This window comes from Mesoplodon bidens, assembly GCF_964165515.1.
Source record: "Mesoplodon bidens genome assembly, chromosome: 20".
Lineage (NCBI taxonomy): Eukaryota > Metazoa > Chordata > Mammalia > Artiodactyla > Ziphiidae > Mesoplodon > Mesoplodon bidens.
The window spans coordinates 12,332,622-12,352,890 of record NC_138181.1 but is presented as its reverse complement, the minus strand read 5'-3'; the positions used below and the strand labels follow the sequence as shown (position 1 = coordinate 12,352,890).

At 49.8% G+C, this 20,269-nt stretch overlaps 1 protein-coding gene across 2 annotated transcripts in view; it reads right to left on the bottom strand.

Annotated features, from left to right (window-relative positions):
* Positions 1 to 1,694: 1,694 nt before the first annotated feature.
* The window catches only part of RAB11FIP1 (RAB11 family interacting protein 1), a 30,447-nt gene continuing 11,872 nt past the window's right edge, over positions 1,695 to 20,269 (bottom strand). Inside the window, exons 2-6 of one of the 2 annotated variants that reach the window (XM_081220756.1) lie at positions 16,387 to 16,832; positions 14,730 to 15,516; positions 11,908 to 13,707; positions 11,023 to 11,131; positions 1,695 to 5,224 (exon numbers count right to left, since the gene is read on the bottom strand). In XM_081220756.1, coding sequence (XP_081076882.1) covers positions 5,006 to 5,224; positions 11,023 to 11,131; positions 11,908 to 13,707; positions 14,730 to 15,516; positions 16,387 to 16,832 — 3,361 coding nt within the window. In that variant the 3' untranslated portion in view covers positions 1,695 to 5,005. The remainder of the gene's footprint in view (positions 5,225 to 11,022; positions 11,132 to 11,907; positions 13,708 to 14,729; positions 15,517 to 16,386; positions 16,833 to 20,269) is intronic. The other variant, XM_081220757.1, reaches the window with a different exon arrangement.

The window sequence follows — 20,269 nt, the reverse complement described above, 5'->3', positions numbered from 1 at the left end:
CCTGGACCGCCAGGGAACTCCCAGGAAAAATTCCTTGGCTTGAGGGTTACATGAACAAAAGCGAAGCCATAGTTTGTTGACACTTGTTCTAGAACCCCAGGTCGGACAGGTGAGGAATTCAAATCCTTTCTTTACCTGCTGTGGGACCCCAGGCAAACTTAAGTTCTGATGCCTCTGAAAGTCTCCATTTCCTTATCTGCATAATGGAGATATTATCTACCTTGAGAATTGGAAATAGTACTCAGCAGCGCTTAGTAAATAAGCAGGAACTCAATAAACAGGCCTTCCTTTTGTGACCAAGTTTCAGCCTGAAGTGAGCAGTTGATACGCAAGAATGAAGCAGCTTTCTCTCAGCTCTGAGGGCTTGTCAGTGTCACCAGGGTCACTATTTCCAGGGCTTGGGATACAGGTGTGTAAGAGTCAAACGTCAAAAGGCTAAGTGAGGACATCCTCCCTCAGGAGATTCTGTGGCTTTGGGATCCGCTGGTCCCACAGAGTTCAGCTAAGCCAGTTTTGAACTTAAATGGGAAGTGATTACACCCACCTTCTCAGGAGGGGAAGCCTGCAGAAGCCAAAAGGTGACGCCCCCAAAGAGAAGGCCAGGGCACGGGCTCCATCGGCTTCGAGATGGGGTCCCAGGGCTAGGGGAGCGCATGCTGCCAGCGCTTTGGCCACGGTCACGGTGGAACTCTACCCTGTAAATGACACTTTCCATGGGGAGGTGGGCACGGTGCCCCCTCCAAAAGCAAGGGAAATGAATCTTGGGGGAGAGTTGGGGGTCACATTTGTGTAAACATTACTTCCTTAGAGACTCTCCGTGGGGGGCTTTTTGTTTGAAGCAAACCTGGGAGGCTGTTGTGTCAAGAGAAGCCGCTTTTGTATCACTGTGTATGGTGGCCCCGCCGTCCACATCTGGCTGGGTAACCAGGCCCCTCACCCAAACCAGGGAAGCCTTCAGGTAGCTCCCCCCAGCCCACCCAGTGGCTTCACGGGTGCTGCCTGCCTCTGTGCCTCTACAGTGTGACTTTCATCTCTAAGAAAGAGCATCTCCTCCCTTTTGAGAGGTTGGGACCCTTGGTTGAGGCAGGCAGACCTCTCACCTCATCAGGAAAGGGTGGGAGATTGGTAGAATGAGCTCAGGAGAAGAGTCCTTTACAGCCAGAATTCCCTTTACTGAGAAATGAATGAACTCCGTTGATGGAACCAGGAACCTAGATCTGGTACTGATCTGGGCATTCCTGAACCCAGTGTGAATTCAACTCATGCTCCAAAGGTCAAGATGTCACTCTCTGGGAAACCAGTGGGGCAGGGGTGAGGAGGTAGGGGGTGGCATGCGGGAGGGCATCAAGAAAGTGGCCTTGTTCATGTGATTAGCTGAAGGCGACCACTGCCGAGGAAAAGGTGGCAGCCTGCAGCACTAGGGACAGGAAATTCAAGTGATCTTCATCTGGTAAGCACCATAGTCCCTTCCAGGCCAAAACACGGGGTATGTCATAGGGACGGGTCAGAGACGTCCCAACCTCTGGAGGAGAAAGGGCATTGGGACCCCTGGGCACCAGACCGTGCGGCAGCAGCAGGAGTCCAGGCAAGAGACCCTCATGGGGTGAGAGACGCCGGTCACGCCCCCAAGAAAGGTTTTCCAAGAAGACAGAAGAAATTCTTAGTGCGCCCGTACGACACCACAGACACAAATCTTTGAAAGGGAGTGCCATTTTATTTAGTGTTGTAGGACATTTTAGGTTACTTCTTAAAAACAAAAGCAAAGAAATTCAAAATTCCCGAAGTACCAAAGCAGGAAATAAGAATTCTGTAATCCAAAGATGCTGGGTGAACTTTCAAGTCAGAGGGAGGAAGAGGTCAAGTTAGCAGCTCCCATGATAGATGCTGAGAAACCACAGGGTTGAGGGTGGTGTGGAGGTTAAGCTCTCCGCCCGCCTAAGGCAACAGATCCTCCAGCCTTGAGGGACCATTAGTTAGCAGTTCTAAAAAAGAAGGGGCCCAGGGAGGGAAGATCGTGCCTAACTTAACATCAGGTTGCCTCTGGCCTTCAATCCGGCAGGTGGCTGAGTGTCGTGGACCCTCCTCCCTCTGGGCCCTTCCGGGCCCCCACTGTTGGTTAGCAGAGCTGGAAACCACACACGTATCCCACTCACCACGCACGCACCCTCCACTCAGGGTCAACGCTGTTTGTGTGGCAAAGGACAGACTTTCCTGCTCCTCCATTCCGTCACCCGGGGAGGCCGACACACAGGAAATAAAAGGGGTGGACAGGACATCTGTCAAAGTCCAAGGACTGAGATGATATGAAACACCCGGGCAAAGGGTTGACATTTTGTTCCGGACGCTGACCTCCCACTGAAGTTCATCGCAAGGTGTTTGGTATTTCATCGGATGCTTCCCTGAAGTACTGACTGGTCTTCCGGGGGGTCAGCCAGGCAAGGCCAAGAAAGAGCTGCTTCTGCTTCTGCAGAGCACGGCCTCCTCTAGGGCCTGTCAGTTTGGTGAGCACTTTCAGCAGCTAGAGGCCAATTCAGGCTCTCCTGGTATAGACGGCTGGGTGTAAGCCCTCAGACCCACGCCGGCTGCAGGAGCTCCAGCCCTCCAGTCCACCTGCCCCTGCGAACAGCTCAGAGCAGGCTCCAGCTTTCCTAGCTGAGTTCTCCCTTACAGCAGAGTCCTCAAGGACAGGTGTAAACCGGTGACCTTGAGAGGTGCAGGAATGCTACCTGTGGAATTTTTTTCCCAGCAGTGGTAGAAAACAGACACCCTTGAAGTAGATTGTCCTTCATTCTCCAGAGTTCTCGAGTGGCATACAGAGCAGAGGAATTTGCACCTCCACCCAGACGTTCCTCTCAAACAGAGACCGGGTCCCATCCCCGAGGTCCTAGCCGCAGACCTTTCGGCAACAACCAGCTCTCGGGAAGCATGCGGGTCTCCACAGCGGCTCTTCCGAGGGGAACCACTCAGCGCTCCCGCCACCCAGCGCACCGTCAAAGTACACTGGCGTCAAGTAAAAAACATTGCAGAACAAATATATACACGTGCATTTGCAGAGTTCAAGCGAATATCCAGTTCTCTTTATAGGGATGCACATAAATCTCATAGCACTACAAAAATACAAGTCATCTGAGAAGTTTACAGTGGTCCCCAGTACTGTAGGAGGGTATTAAATAAAAGAGCTATCGATAATTAAAAGCAAATTAGCTAAATCAAGTTACAGTATCATCCTTCAGATTAAAGTGCTCTGATATTAACCAACGTGGCAGCAAACGTGACCCTGAAAAGGGATTCCGCTGCCAATCACCTTGCCTCTTAACTTCAATATAACAAGAATGAACATAGAAGAGCGTTCCATTTAATAACCGCTCTCATCTCAACCCCTGCCCACCCACTTGGCCTGTGACATTCTTCCCCCAGGAGAGATGTTGGGATTTGCTGAGATTCTGTCACAACTGGGAGAAAAAAATGAGTGATACAGAAAACATTCCAATTCCAGTATCAGGTTACTAACAACGAAATTACCTGAAGACTCTGAACTGGTGCTATTAGTTGAGAAGGGGGCAAGTGTCCTAGTTTAAAAAAAAAAAGTATGTTAATCTAGTTTTAAAAATACGGCCGTCTAAAAATAGGTATCATCTTGCTCTTTACAATTTTATAACAAGGGGTGGGGGAGGGAAATGCCAAGAAGAGCTGCCAAGGGAACCAGGGAGCCAAGCGACGGCACATGGGAGAGGGCCAGCGGATGCCGCTGCAGTTGCTCTGTACCTGGTGGGACTGTTTTAGCAAGTGCTTGGGTCCCCCGATCCCTAATCAAGGCACTGACTCGGTCACTCCAGCCAGCAGGGACCCTGCGATCACAGAGGAGGGATTCTGACCAACTGCCCGCGTGCACAGGGATTCTAGTTCCCCTGGCCTACTTTCCGTACCTCCACAGACAGCTCCTCTTGGATGATAAAGAGCACACTTTAAGGCTACAGAGTAGTGGAGGCTGATGTTTGGAAAAGGCAGCTTGTTCCAAATCTCAGAGGCACACTCGGAGGCGCACCCTAAGCCCCTTTGCTCCAGTCGACAACAAAGGACCAAGTCCGAGGAGCTGGGTAGGTTTACACAGTTATCAAAACTTAGCATCTGCAGCCAAAACGCCACAGCTGAGCTACTCAAAAGCCAAGAAAGTATGTGCAACACCGCACCAATTGCCTGGTCCTTGTCATCTCACCCTAAGCTTTAATGACTGGGGGAGACGTACTTTATTTATTTTTTTATTTTTTAAAGATTTTTTTCCCCAAGGTATGGTTTCTCCCGCCTAGGCCTATTGGCTTTTTGTGTGTGTGTGTGGTATCTTTTTTTTTTTTTTTTTTTTAATTTATTTTTGGCTGTGTTGGGTCTTCGTTTCTGTGCGAGGGCTTTCTCTAGTTGCGGCAAGCGGGGGCCACTCTTCATCGCGGTGCGCGGGCCTCTCACTATCACGGCCTCTCTTGTTGTGGAGCACAGGCTCCAGACGCGCAGGCTCAGTAGTTGTGGCTCACGGGCCTAGTTGCTCCGCGGCATGTGGGATCTTCCCAGACCAGGGCACGAACCCGTGTCCCCCGCATTAGCAGGCGGATTCTCAACCACCGTGCCACCAGGGAAGCCCGGGAGACGTACTTTAAAATCTCAATGTTAAAGAAAGAAAACCCCAATGTTAAAAATACATTAATACCCCCAGCGCCATCTGAACCCCTGGGCCAGGATCAGATCTAATGACCACGTCTCCGGTCAGGCATAAAATATTTACAACTTGGTTAAAGGCACAGTGGCATTTAAAAATAAAACCCTGGGAATGTCCAATAAAAGATTCATTGTAATAATTAACCTGGCTTCTGTGGGTGGGATTGACTCTTGCCAGATAAGGCTCGAGGGAGAGAGAGTTGTGGAGCCTGGATCCTGGGGCTCTCAGGCACACCTCGGCCTTGGGAGCAGGCGGAAACAAACTCACACAAAAGTCTCGGTGCCGGAGGCAAGTGATTCACATTTTTCCTGCTTTTTTGCCGACCTGAGAGGGAACCCGGAGGATGCTGGGGGTCTCTTCCATGACCCTGACCAGCAGGTTGTCGATGTAGTCTTCCAGCTGGCGCACCTGACACTCCTTCTTGCTTATCGTTTCCTTCTGTTTGAGGACAAGCTGGATCAGCTCGTCGTGGGTCAGCTGTGCATAAGCAAACTCGGGTTCCGAGGGCTTGTATTTCTTTGGAGAGGGGAGGGGGTGGGGAGAAAAGTGATAAAGTCAGTCAAGGAGTCAAACATCTTAAAGAAATACAAAAGAGGTAGCTTTTAGTGACTGAGTCTGTGATCTGAGTCTCCTGGGAATTCGTTTTTGACTTCAGTGGAAAACTGATGACGGATGAACTCTTCTGTGAAAGGGTCAAAGAGTTAGTATTTCAGGCTGTGCAGGCCACAGGTGGCCTTGGCTGCATGTTCGTCTTTGTGGTTTGGTTTGGTGTTTTGTTTTATGACCTATTAAAAATGTACAAACCGTACCCAGCTCACAGGCTGCAGACCCCCGGACTAGACTCTGGGCTTGGGGTTTAGAGATGTAATGACTGGTGGCCTGTGAACCCTGGAGCTGGCACAACCAGGTATCAAAGTGGAGCTGAGCCCCAATCTAAGGTGACCTGTGAAGAAACCCTAGTGGCAGACGGTGCAGGAGGCCACACTGTCCTCCCAAGGCAACGTGTGGCCGCTCATCCCAGAAGGTCTGCTACTGCCTTGGCTGTGCTCAGGAGATCTGGTGATTAGGAGGGTGCACTGGGAGGCCCCACTGTAAGTCATCCCCCAAAACTATGCAGAGTCAAAGCCAAGGGCCACCATCACAGCCATCGATGGCACCCCCTCTGGGTACAGTGGCTGAGCGGCCCCGTCCTGACCAGAGCGGGAGCCCCGCGGAGTTACATTTACAATCTGGGATGACTGGTGGCTGACTGCAAACTGCCCAGGCCCCAGCCACGAGGAAACGCAAGATAAGGATTATATAAAGTAACACGCTCTACCAAGTCTCTAGTGAAAGGGGGAAAAAACCCCAAAGCTAACTTTTCCTGAAATCTGTGGCTCAGATTCATAAGTTTCAAGAGACGAGGTCATGGGGCAACCTCAAGACAGTTTTGCCAGTGGAACTCTGAGGTAATCACGGTTTCACTGTCGTGAGGGTCTAACAGTTTCACCGAGGAAGGCTCAGAACCACCTGCTTCAAGAAGCAGCTACGTCAAGAGCAGGGTCAACCCTGACACGACACAAGAGAAGGCCCTGTTCAGTCCAGTGACGCAAGCTGCCTGCACACCGGCCAGAATCCCGAAAGAAATCCCGTCCCTCTTGTCCTGGCTACAAAGAACAGCGTGATGATGGCAACACTAGCTTAGAAACATGTCTGACACTTTCAAATAGGGTGTGTCTGTTTACATAGCCTATCAAGGAAAAAAGTAGTCTTTGTAAACAATAGCCAAGAATACATCCTCAAGGGGTTTTAGATTATACCTCTGTCACAGAAGGATTATATTTATTTAAAAATATTGATTACATAAGATGCTCTGCAAGAGAGTTTGGGAGAGAGAAAGAAGCAGCAGTTGACACCTGGAGGGAAGAGCACGCAGGTGCTCCTCGAGAGGAGGGGCCAGGTCCCCACAATGTCTGACACACCTGGGGCTTCACCTGAGTGTCGGGGTCCAGAGAAATATGACATGCTCCAGCTACTGAACAAACAAGAGACCATTGCTACATGGGCGATCAGGACAAGCTTCAAAGATGGAGTAACCTCTGAACCAGACCCCGGAGATGAATTAAAACTAATTTCCCCCTCAAATAACAGGGTTTTGTTTTGAATCATAAAAGGAATATTTACTTATCACAGAAAATCTCAAATCCAGAAGAGGGAAAAAATTATTACCCATAACTCCAACACCTAACATTGGGGTCTGTTTCTTTCTTATTCTTCCTGTTTTTTTGTTTGGTTTGGTTTGGTTTGTGGGGTTTTTGTTGTTGTTTTTTATTTGGTTTGGTTTATTTGTTTTTATGTGTGTGTTTGTCACACTGCACGGCTTGTGGGATCTTAGCTCCCTGACCAGGGATTGAACCCAGGGCCCCGGCAATGAAACTGTCAAGTGCTAACCACTGGACCGCCAGGGAATTCCCTTCCTGGGTTTTCTTTATGATATGTTTTACAACTTTAGCATCATACAAAATCGAGTTTTATAGCTTTTGAAAATTATTACTTTGTGAGCATTTTCCCATCATTAAACTTTAGAAAAATTGCTTTTTAAATGGATTTTCTTTGTTTAATTTTATTTATTTATTTATTTTCAGCTGTGTTGCGTCTTCGTTGCTGTGCATGGGCTTTCTCTAGTTGCGGCGAGTGGGGGCTACTTTTTGTTGTGGTGCGTGGGCTTCTCATTGTGGTGGCTTCTCTTGTTGTGGGGCACAGGCTTTAGGCATGCAGCCTCAGTAGTTGTGGCTCGCAGGCCCTAGAGCGCAGGCTCAGTAATTGTGGTGCACGGGCTTAGTTGCTCTGCGGACCAATCTTCCCGTACCAGGGCTCGAACCCGTGTCCCCTGCATTGGCAGGCGGATTCTTAACCACTGCACCACCAGGGAAGTCCTAAATGGATGTTTTAAATTTCATTATATTTTAACCATCTCTCTGTTGCTGGATATTTAGGTTGGTTTCGATTTTCACAACTATATAATAACATTTATTTAAATGTGTGACCATAAATCTTTGGTCATATCCCTAAATGTTTCCTTAAGACAAATGCATAGGACTGAAAAGGCATGCACACTTAAGGTACTTCCTACAAACTGTCAAACAGCTCTTCGATTTGGATTCTGTAATCTAAAGAGGAAACTATGCAGGACTTTGAAATCATTAGAAGTTCCTATTCATGTGATGACTAAAAAAATTAAAAAGCAATCCAGCAATAACAGAAAGTGAGTAATGGCCATGGAGAGGAAGAGGTGCAAAGAAAATACCCATTAATTCAAGAAACAATAGTGCCCAGTGTCACACATTTCCTTCCAGGATTTTTACATTGGATTTTTCCCTCATAGCTGTACCAATAATGACGTACATTCAAATTTGTATCCAACTGTTCCCATACAATATGACAGATAATTTTTGGATCTAGTTGGCTGTATTATTTTTAAATGGAAGTGTGGAAGCCACCTGAATAAATAATACATTCCTAGTTCTAATCATCTATAAAAGATGGCGGCCCTAAAACAATAACAACAACAACAAAAGCCATTGTAGTAATGATTCAGCTGGCTTTTCGTAACTTTAGCGATGCGATTTCTTTTCCTAACCTCTCTCTCACTTTGCAACATTCCAAAGAGTAGTTATTTTTATAAGCACTGTTTATGCCTTAGTACAAAGCGTCTATTCTACGGTCGGCCAATAGCCGTATCCAGGAACCTTTCCATGTTTACTCAGAGTCGTTACCAGGTATGGTCCAGGACCAACAGCTTTGTTGCATCCAGGCAGGGGGGCAGCAGCGGAACTTACAAATCATGAGTAGAATCAGCAGCCGTTGCCTTTGTTTTAAGGCAAGTTACTCTCAGTCAGGGCCCGGAGATAAGCCCCTGGTTAAATGAGCTTTGAAGAGTAAGCAGAATGGGAACCAGGGGTCTTGCTCACTTCCCGAAAGCTAGGTGTTTGCTCCTCTTCGGAGCCAAGCTGCATGCCACAGTAAACGGAAGAGGCGACGGGGCGAGGGGGCTGCTAAATGACTCTAGTTTTCGTGATGGTCCCTTTCATGCTGTTCTTTTGCCCAGTTTCCCGGTAAATATCATTAACTCCAAGAGGACAAGTGCTGCCCCTTCTACACAGCTACAGAAGCCAGCCAGGCTGAGCTGGCGAAGTTAGGGTCCACCTTTAGGCTTTGGGCTAAAACACCGTAGGTACACAGTTCTGGCTACAGCTGATCATTTTGAGAATGATGCTTAACAGTGATGCCCCGTCAGCATGGACAACAGGGAAGAGGAGGCAAGATGGCCAGAAGATGCTAACTTGTTTTCAGCAGCAGTTCGTTATTACTACTCAGCCTCTCGACCTCAAAATCTCCAGCTTTCAGTGTACCTTCAGTCCAGCGCCTGGAGGCAAAGGTGCAACAGAGCCAGAGGTATCAGCCACCGCCTGGCACTTACAAAACGCTTGCAGGAGTGCAGGAGATGTGAGCAAAAGTTTTATTTTAAAAACATAAAAACTATTTGACGTCCTGGAGTCCCTGGGACCGTAAAATCTATGACTGAATGAAACTTCTAGATGCTTGCAGTAAAACAGAAATAAAGTTTATATCTCCCAACTGCGATCCCCAGTGGTGGGTTAGGAAATTCCTGTCCACATGTCTGAAACATAACACATCTGAATCCCTCTGATTTTAGAATCAGAAAGGGCAGGATGAAGATACTCTCCAGCAGAGATCATCTGGGGGGCACTGGTTTGGGTTTTAAGGGGAAGAGCTGGGTTTTTTCATGTTAGCCACTCAAGATTTTTAAAGAGCAGAGATCTTCTCATCCAGCAACAGTCTTCCTGGAAATTTAACTTACAGAAATCACCTACAAGAAGGGAAAAGTTCCATGCGAGAAATTACTGACGAGTGTTATTCATATTGAAAAATAGAAAACAAGCTAAGTATCCACTAACCGGGGAGTAAGTAAAGACTGGCATAACCGTTTCAAAGAATAATTAAGTAGCAACATGCAAAAGTGTTTACGATATGATACGAAGTGAAAAAGAGGATTTCAGAGCGTTTCCACGCAGGTGATGGAGCTGGAGAAACATCATTTTGCTACCACCACGTTCGTTAGTGGACACTGAGGCCTGCGAGCAGAAGGCTGATAAGGAACTCCTAGGAGGCTTACACGGTCTGAAATGAATTCCCCACACACTTCTTACCAACTGTAAAGGGGAAAACTAGCAACTTTGCACTGGAGAGCCTAGTGGACACCACCTAACCTAAGTCATCAGAGTTAACACCCCACTAACAGGACAGGCTGGTGTCATGGGCTCTTTATGCAATGCACTGGAAAGGGCACATTATTTCTCTAGTTAATTCCTGCCGAGAATGCCCAGCCTCGACCAAACCGCAGGGAGACATCAGACAAATCCAAACTGAGGCAAGTTCTACCAAACGACTGACTGAAACTCTGAAAAAGGTCAATGTCTTGAAAGACAAAAGAGGCCAAGGAACTATTCCAGAATAAGGGAGATTCCCGAGACGAGATAACTGAGTGACCCTGGACCGGAGAACAGACAGACAAGAAAGGGCGCTACTGGGAAAACTGGTGAAGGTGAAATACGGACCACAGATGAGAAAGTAGCGAGGCATTCATGTTAAATTTCTTCACTGTGATAAACGCCTTCATTCTTAGGAATTACACACTTAAGCATTTAGGGGTAAAAGGAGCATGGCGTGTGCAGCTTACTCTCAAATAATTCAGAAAAAAATATATACGCAGCTACAAAGAGGGAACGGAGTAGGAGAGGGTGAGGATGATAAAGCAAATCTGGTGAAATGTCAACAGTTGGTGAATTGGGATGAAAGTACACAGGAGCTCTTTGTGCTATTCTTGCAACTTTTTTAAAGTTTGAAGTTACTTCAGAATAAAGTTACAAAAAAGTCTATCTGTGCAATGATGACAACTGCGAGAATTTTATATTCTTGCCAAAAGATAACAAAGGACACGTGGGAAAAATGAGAATATCTGATTTGCATGGGCTGGAGGGTGGGTGACATTTTCTCCTCATTAGAAAACAGTACTGGTGTCAATCATGTTGCTTGACACACAACAAAATTCAACGACAGCCAAAGAACTATGAGGGGAAAAGTAAGTATCCCATGGAAAGTGTAGGGGCTTCCAAAGATCATCCAAAGACCGAGACGTGTGGTTAAGTCACCCCTGGCGTTACCTGCTGCCCCGGGAGATGTATGTCATGGTGACTCTGACAGCGGGTTTTCTAGATCCCTAACTAGCCTGCCTCCTTCTGGAGAAGACATACCTTCATCATGGCTTCGTTGACCAAGTTCTCACTGATGATGGTGGCAGTTCCCGAGCTGGAGAGCGCGACCTTGGTGGCTGCCGTGTTCATCGGCTTCACGGGATGAAGTCTAAAGAGAAGGGGGAAAGGACACTTAGCTGTTTCCTTAGACGTTTACGTCACGGCAGAACCGGAGGAACTGAGGGACTGCCTCTCTCAGACGTGGCCGCCAACGAGAGAGGTGACGGGGGAACGGGGGGGGGGGACATGCGTGCTCACACCTGCAGTCCCACACGTGCCAACGTTCCTTCAGAAAGGAAAGCAGTCAGCGCGAGGCAGCCACGCGCAAGCCAACAAGGCACCACTTCCGGCCACGCGTCCTGACCTTCTCACAGGACCCTTGGCCTCGTTATCAACGTCAGGAGAACGTTAAAGACGGTCTCCTATTCTCAGAGGCAGCTGCAGCCTAGGACTCCACTGTGGGAGTCCCCGCAGAGCCCTCCGCGCCTCAAGAGCGGGGAAAGAGCTCAGAACAAACAGGCCAGCTTCCCATCGGGCGCTGCTTAAAGTGAGCTGTCCGCACTGCTGGGCTCTCCTGCTCAATCTCAGCTGGTTTCCGAGACGAGGAAATAAGATACGGCTCCCGGTGTTTCTCTGCAAGGAGAGCTCCAAATCAGACCGTGCAGAACAATTCCGAATCTATCTCTGAGGACAGCTGCTACTCTGTTCTTGCTACAAACGCAGGGGTGCCTCGTGCTGCTCCCGGCCCAGGACACAGCCCTTCCGGCAACACAGGCGGACGCACTGTCAGAACAGCTGTGCGGTGAGCAAGCCCTGGCGTCTGGAGACAAGAAGCAAAGGGGGCACGGCTTACACTCACGAGGACAGTCGTCTCCCGGCTCTCACCTGTGCTTGGCCGACCCGCTTCCAGCGCTTGGCTGAGCCGAGACTGGCTGTGTGTCTGAGGGTGAGACCCAGGCCTGAAGAAGCGGCTTCCTCTTGCCAGATTTCTCCACTTTACCCGCGGAGCCCTTGACTGCTGCTTTTTTTTGAGATTCTGCTGTACTGGTGTGGTGGGTGTCAGAGTGTGCACAGGTGGGAAAAGAGCGTGCGGCAGGAAAGGGCTCAGAAAAGGGGGGGCCGGACACAAGGGAATCCAGGGCTGCGGCTGGAGGCTGACCCGGCCTCCCATCTCCCACTGGCTTTGCCTCCCCGCTGTCACCGGGGCCCGGTGACTGTGGTTCCTGAACCGCCAAGGCTGTGGTCTGCTCTGCAGAAGCGGGGGCGGGTGCTCCGGGTGCTCCCGGCCTGGGCTCGCGCAGGCGCCCTGCTGACCCGCCGGCCTCCCCGCCGGGCGCCCTCTCCTGCTCAGCACGGGCGGGCCACGTGCTCGTGGAAGAAGCCCCTCCTCCCAGAGCTGCCACCGGGGCCACCCCTCTGTCATCTTCAAGCTGATCTCCTCTCTCGTCTTCCGAAGCGACTTCGGGGATGGAAGGCAGGGTCAAGTCCAGATGGGCCTGGGCTGGGGGCTTTGCCTCGCAGGTGGACTGAAGGCCGTGCAGGGGGTCAGACAGCAGACCCTCGTGGTCACTGGCTTTGCTCTGGTTCTGCGCCATCCGGGTGTCGTCTCCCTGACTCCTGAGACGGGGACCGTCTCTCCCCGAGCTGGCCGCATGCGCGGGACCCCCCGAGAAGCTCCCCTTGGAGGACGGGCAGGGAGGGCGAGCCGCCAGGGCAGCGGGCTGGGGTCCAGCCACAGCCGCGCCCTCCTGGGAGTGTCCAGTGTCCCACGCATTTCCAGGGGCGGCCCCTTGTGGTGTCACCTCCTGGGGGTCACCTCTGTCCCCGCGGACCAGCACAGGGGCCTCCTCCCCCGCCTCTTCCCTAGAGAGCTGCTCGGAAAACAACACCTGCCCCTCGATTTCCTTTCTGCCCTCACAGGCATCCGGACCCATCTCTTCGTGTCTCTGCATCGCAGAGTCAAGTGGAGGCACCGACTTGCCCAAGGGAACGGGGGGCACCGCTTCCTTAACTGCAGGACTCATCCCGCCACCCCCATCTGCATCCCCCACGGGAGACCCAGATTGACCCACAGAGCCTGAGGCTTCCCGCCTCGGGGGCTTCCTGGCAGGGCTGCCCATCCCCCCTCTTCTGAGCGCAGTGGCGGATGTTACTTCTCGGGCCTCGACAGATGAAGGGGGGATGGCGCCTTGTCGTTTTCTGGGGGGAGACCCCGGAAGCTCTTCTTCTTCTCGCCCCACTTCAGGCTGTGTCCGGAGAGACTGTCCTGGGTCATCAGCGCTGGTCTTCCCCACTGGAGAGTCTTCCATCCCTTTCCCCACTGGAATGGGTGTCTGTTTGGAAAGCGAGCCCACAGCACAAGGAACAGGACTTGGAACTTGTGTCAAACTCTCCTTTTCTAGCTCTGGTTCAAGGAGCGAAGGCGGTTCTTTAGGACTGGCCTCACCCACGTCTGCCGGAGGCCAGCGCTCAATGGGAGTGGATGTGGAGATGGGGGCCGCTACAGGGGAGGAGACAGAGGAGGAGCCAGAAGGAGACTCAGAGGACTGTGTCTCTGAATCACGCCCCAGTTTAGAAGGAACGGGTGTCTGACCAGAACTGGAAAGGAGAGCAGAGAAAACGAGAGGAGAGCGAGTGGAAGGAGGGAGCCTGGGTGCGGGCTGAGCCTCTGGAGACACTTCCAGTCTGCAAAAAGGACAAAATAAAATCTGCAGGTCAGTTGCAGATGCAGCATGAGAGGCAAAAGACATGTAAAAGTACAGTCTTTCCAAAGGCGAGAACTCTTCTTTATATTGGGGGCAGTACCTTGAGAAGTTAAAGAAGGAACACCAATACTTAATCCACAAAAGGCACAATTTTATCACCAAGTACATCTGCCACAGAACGGACTGTTGCAATAGAGACAGAAAGATCCAGGTAGAGCAACAGCCTGGAGTCTCTTTTGGTGATAAAGAAAAAGCACCTAAAAAGTGCAAAGCCATAAAAGGTGCACTACAAAGCACTAGTCAGATTTTGAAGAGGAATACTGTGTGTGTGTGTGTGTGTGTGTGTCTGTGTGTGTCTGTGAAATCAAAGTAGGCAGAATCTCAAAAAAAAAGTCTCTCCCACCCCCAGCACACAGGAATATCGTGACTGTGAACGTGAGTCATGCTGAGAAGCTCGTGAGACCCGGCTCGTGAGATAACGCGCAGAGGAAACACACAGAGAACCCTCCCAGTCACACTTGACAGTGGACCAAGGGTTTCTTGTGCCAGCAAACCCACACCAAAGTGCAAGGAGGAGAGATTACACCTGCCTCAAAGGGAATTCACGGGAAGAACATACTAAACCCCGGTCTGCGCGTACCACCACCGAAACCTGGTATTGCTCCCAGACCATGACACTCGGAATCTGATACAAAACCAGGGCATTCCACTGTGCTCTGCTTATCTCACTGAGATGGACAGACCAGTTCTAAGGTACTTTCGCCAGAAGCGAAAATGCGTGCAGAGAAAACGCTTGCAGGGAAAATGTCGGGCAAGGGGCAAACCACGCCTGCTGGCAGTGGCCCCGGGCTGGGGCACATCACTGCAGTCTCTGCAGGTGGGCCAGGCCAGCGGTAGGGACTGGCTAAAAACAATTTCTGCAGGGACCACCACGGACCAACAGGCAAGGTCTGCTCTAACGTAGGCATGGCTGCTGGGCCCCGGGGAGGGGCCGAGACTCACCGGGGTTTCACGGCTCTGGTCTGGGGAGCCCTGGGTGAGGGAACAGGTGGTGCTGGTGCAGCTTTGGGCTCTGGTTCAGCTTCTGGTGCTGGGATCTGCACGTCTTCAAAGGGGTCCGGGGCTCTGCCCCGTCCGGAGACAATGGCCGCAGTCTCTTTGTCCGATCTCTTCACAGGGTCGTCGACAGGCCCTGGCTGGTCCTCCCTGGCTTTGACCGCCACGGGCATGCCTTCCCTCTCCTTCCCGGGGGCGGCCGGCGGGCTTTCACCTTCACTGCCCTTGGCCGTGTCCTTCTTCCCGGTCACCAGGGAGAGCAGGGAGGACTTCTTGTTCTCCTGTTTCTTGCTCTCTTTGGTTTCCTTTGCAGCCTCCAAGGTCGCCAGAGCTGCGTTCTCCCGAAGGTCCCGGCTGACCAGCGGCTGGTAGGATGGCAGGGACATGGACTTGAGAGAGTCCTTTGTGGAAGACTCGGAAGGCACTGCACCTCCTTCCCCGGGCTCCTTCGAAGGTCGAGAGGCCAGGTTTTCTGTAGATGAGAACAAATGCTTCTTCCTGAGGCCCTGCGGGGACGGCGAGGAGGACGGGGAGCTGTCCTTGGTCTCACTCTTGGCTTCGGGCTGTTCCACATAGACATGGTTCCCGTTGATACAAACATTCGAGCGGGAAAGGGTGTCATTCTTAGACCGAAGGCCTCCCAGGAAGGAGAGTCCTTCCTTCTTGGGGGTGTTGAAGTGGATCTGGTTCAGCTGCTTAGGATCCACGCTTGCCGTTCCCTTGTGAGACAAGACTGTGGGAGAAGAACCAAGAACCAAGGGAGTGAGAAGCTAAGGGAATGGTTCGCAACGCAGGGGGGCGGGGGGGGGGAGTGGCTTTTGTCCTCACGCATCTGAGTGCGTTTTGGGTTGTCACAGCTGGGTGGGGTGTGCTACCGGCACCTAGCAGGTGGAGGCCAGGATGCTGCTAAAGATCCTACAGAGTACAGGGAGGCTCCCACAACAAACAAGTATCCTCCCAAACTGTCAATGGTGCTGAGGTTGAGAAGCCGTGCACAGAAGCGAGGAAAAGGGCAGCGGTCTTGGTAGAGGTGCAGAATCTGGCCAATAATAGGGATCTGGTCACTGAGACTGAATTTCAAAATACCCAGTTAATTCAGAGTTAATGGAACTGGATTCCTCAGCTTTCATTAGGAATGTATTCCATGAGAGCTCAGTATAAGTACCCAACGAATTAATGAAATATCAGAACTACTGTAAGGTTCCACGGTTTTATCCTTAATTAAAAAAAGAAGCTCTGCATGCATTCATTCTGTTAGCCCCAAAAGCTTGTACTAATGTACGTCAGTTACAAAGCCAGACATTATGGAAAAGGAATTCGCACATTCCTAGAAACCAGAGGGCTTAGAAATAGAGAAGGCTTCCTAACCAAGGTTACTTCTCATCATCACCACCACTACCGTGACCACCATGCGCAGCTCCAGCGCCAGCACCACCAGTAAAAGCAGCATCACCACTACCCCCGCCATCCCCTCCACCAGCATCACCAGCATCAGCTGAATTAAAATCTTTCTCCTGAGATTTGTTTGTTTCTTCTCTCCCAAAGCAAAGTAGGCTCAGCTGAGGGAGAAGGGCCAAGTAAGAAGGAGGAGAAGGAAACTCACCGTCCGAGGCAGAGGAGGACTTGTCCTCGTCATTGTCCTCATCCTCCCACTGGGACTGAAAGTCTCCAGGACGAAGCAGCACTTTGTCTGACTTTGCAGTCGGCAGGCCAGACATGGACTGGGAAAGTGGTGTTCTCTGCAGATTGGACCTGGAAAACAAGGTCCGGAGCTTTGACTTCTTCTTCTTGTCTTTCGAAGGAGACTCGTCGTCGCTGTCAGCCGAGGGCGTCACGCTGGGGACGATGGCTGACACGGTGTCTGACGCCCTGTCCTTATTCTTCCCCTTGATCTTGTCCTTTAGTTTCCCAAATGGATTCCGAGACTTGTCTTTCATGGAAAGGTCGAACATGCTAGCGGTCATGTTGTTTCTCATAAACTGGATGTCAACCTCAATTTCTCCTCGTTCTTTATTCTTCTTCCCCGGTTTGGATTTCAAGGTATACCACCTACGAGGAGAAAGGCTGACAGGTTACCTTTGAATGGAAGCGCCTAAAACGATGTTCACAGTCCCCGTTACCTGGCCTCTCCTCTCTGCTATTACCAGCCTCGTATACAAACCCTGTGTTCTCTTCTTTGGGGAGTGAGGGGTGCAGTGGGGGAGGGCAGAACTGGAAGTTTTATTTCTGAGAAGACGCCCTCTAGGCAAAGATAGGATCTGATTCTGTACTTAGTGTAAGGTCACCTAAAATCTTGATTCGGTAAAGAGCTATTTCTAAGAATAAAATAAACATTCCGTCAAAACACTTCCTGTGACTGGTTTTTTCCTTCAACGGGGTAAAAATGCCAAGATCATATACAAACAGTTACGTAGGTAGAGTGCAAATTTGCAAGAGAATCTCAGAGAAAAGCAAGGGTTTGTAGAATAGTCCCTGGCAGGGAGTAATGGAAACTATAAGACAGAGTAAAAGAGATCTGTTAAAGGAAAAAAAAAAAAAAGAGCGAAATAAGCCAGTCACAAAGTGACAAATATTGTGTGATTCCATTGACGTGAGGCCCCTAGAAGAGCCAAGTTCAGAGACAGAAAGGAGAATGGTGGTTGCCAGGGGCTGGGGGCTGCAGGGGGACCTGGGAGTGTCAGCTGGGAAAATAAAAGTTTTGGAGTTGGGCGGTGGTGATGGCTGCATAAAAATGTGCAAGCACTTAATGCCACAGAACTGTGCGCTTAAAAATGGTTAAAATAGTCACCGTTGTTATATGTATTTTACCACGATGAGAAAGAACGAGAAACTGAGAGGAGGCATTCATCCCCAGCTTAATAATCAGAAAAAGGAATATTTCAAGCATGATTCAAGAATTTCACTTGGTCATTTGCAAACTACTTCACGATATGGCAAATGATATTATATCAGCCCAACTCCATTGAAAGACGAACTTCAGAGAAAGGAAACCTCCCTTCGGCATTTTCCATCGGGTGAACCGCAAGAATGTGAGCCCGGTGAGTGGCACAAGCTCCGCAGAACAAACACTCCAAATACAGGGCTGACCCACAGCTGCCTCCGGGGTCACCCTCACATGCCGAGAACCACACTCTGATGTTCTTTTCGGTGACCTATTTAAGAGCTGAGGGCTGTGAACTTTAAGGAAATGATGGTTTTGCCCAAATAAACACAATTTCCTCTTTCACCTTGAGCCTGTCCTGCTCCCAGGGCAGATCGTGCCCCCCACTATCTTAGCTCATTCTACACTTAAAGGGGCAGAGGGAAGCAGAAACACACTTAGAAACGTCCTCCTCTAGGTCTCACGAGAATGACATGAAGTGGACAGCATACCCACTTTACAGATAAGGAAATTGAGGCTCACAAGTTAGGTAACTGGTACAAGGCCTTGCAACTGCTAAAAGGCACAGTCAGGACTCTGAACCAGCTCTACAGTTTCCCCAAAGCTTTCCTTTACACCAAGATTCCAGGTTGCCACTCCCTCTGAACTCATCTTTGCTGAGCCGTCTTTTACAACACATAGAAAAGAGGGCTGAAATTTAAATTCTTTTTGAGGAAGGCTTAAGCTTCCAATTTAAATGTCCTGAGATGAAAGCAGAGAAGGGGGAAAGCCCCCATAGCTGGCATCAACCATAAATCATAGGGCTGCACATAAAGTTCAGATATAACGTCATCGAGAAGGACTTACACTGGATTAACAAAATACAGCCAAGATCTGGGAAAATGACATGAGCTACGATTTTGGAGAAACCTTTAGGAGAAATCTTCTATGATTTTTAAAACTACAGTCCACAGCTGGAGGAGGAGGAAGACGCAGGGTCTTTACAGACAGCCTCACCCTGCCAGCCAGCCAGAGTGTCTTCCCAACACATTTTCCATGGCAGGCTGGGAACAGTTTGCATATCTGTCATTTAGATGTTGAGAGGATTATTTGTATCTTTCTCTTCTGACAGTCATGTGCTAAATGGTAGCCTTGGTGATGAGGAGTGGTTAGCTTTTGTAAATACCAAGGGTAGGCACCTGAAAAGGGGAAGTTACTGAGAGCTGAGTGTGGAGGCTCAGAGGACCACACCAGTCACAAGCAGAGAGCCTCACCTCTCCACCCAGGGCCTTCTCCCAGCTCCTCCACCTCTCTATTCACCCTCCCTCCCGGGGGACGCAAAGGCTCCCGACCTTCAAAGAATACCATTTGCCAGCTCCCTCAACGGGGCCGCCTTCCCCGAAGTATCAGCGCCGAAGTCTGTTTATTTTGAGCGAAGCTGCAACCAACTCTAGGATCCTCTCTGAGGGCCTATTATCACCTGATGCCCAGGTTCAGTCCCCGGGCACTAGAGTGGGATTTGTTTTGGAAACTTCTAACACCACTAGGATGTATGAACAGGCACTTCAACTGTTCCTGTCACTTATTTTCACACGCAAACCTAAAACCAAAGACCAGGTAGCCAAGAACAGCCACAGGGCTATTTAAGGACGTGAAAAGCAGACTGAATCGTAGGCAGATAAGTAACCCCTGTGAGTCTGCTGGATTTATTAAAGCTGGAAAGGAAGACAGGAATTCTTCTAGCAATATTATCCTGATCATTAAATTCACACAGCTTAAGCAAGGGATCTTTTTTTTTTTTTTTTTTGCGGTACGCGGGCCTCTCACTGTTGTGGCCTCTCCCGTTGCGGAGCACAGGCTCCGGACGCGCAGGCTCAGCGGCCATGGCTCACGGGCCCAGCCGCTCCATGGCATGTGGGATCCTCCCGGACCGGGGCATGAACCCGTGTCCCCTGCATCGGCAGGCGGACTCTCAACCACTGCGCCACCAGGGAAGCCCTAAGCAAGGGATCTTTGACACAAGTATAATTTGATAGTTCATGAAAGCAACGATCCATAAATGTCTCACCCTAAGAAATTCCAAAGCAGGACATATTTGTGGGTTCCAACATTTAAGCATTGGTTCAATTTATCAGTGTTTCTGTCCGTTTGATTTTCAGTGCGCTTAATTCCAGCACCTCACGGAAGTAGTTCATATATAATTAGGTCCCAGCACGGCCACACAGCATGTGACGGCAGGGTGGCTGTGTCCCAGCACCACCATTCACGAAGGCCCAGAAATCTTGAATTATCTCAGAAATCAGGGCTGGGTTTTCCCAGTACAAAGGGCAGAGTACAGAGAGAAAGCCATAATCCCAGTGTAGAAAGTTTATTTTTAGGCCCATATTCTAAAAAATCCTGCAACCTATCAAAAAAATGAAAAATAAAAGGATCCCTTCTATAAGCAAATAGTCATTTTTACTTATAATTAAAACTTAGTTCTTCCAAAATTAAAAGGATCTCAGAATACACAGAAAGTGACAAGAAATGTATATAAACTGTACTTTAAAGTAATAACACGCAAAGGATAACAATCAAATCATACAAAATGGTACAGAATGAAAACTTTAATCTCCATGCCTCTCAG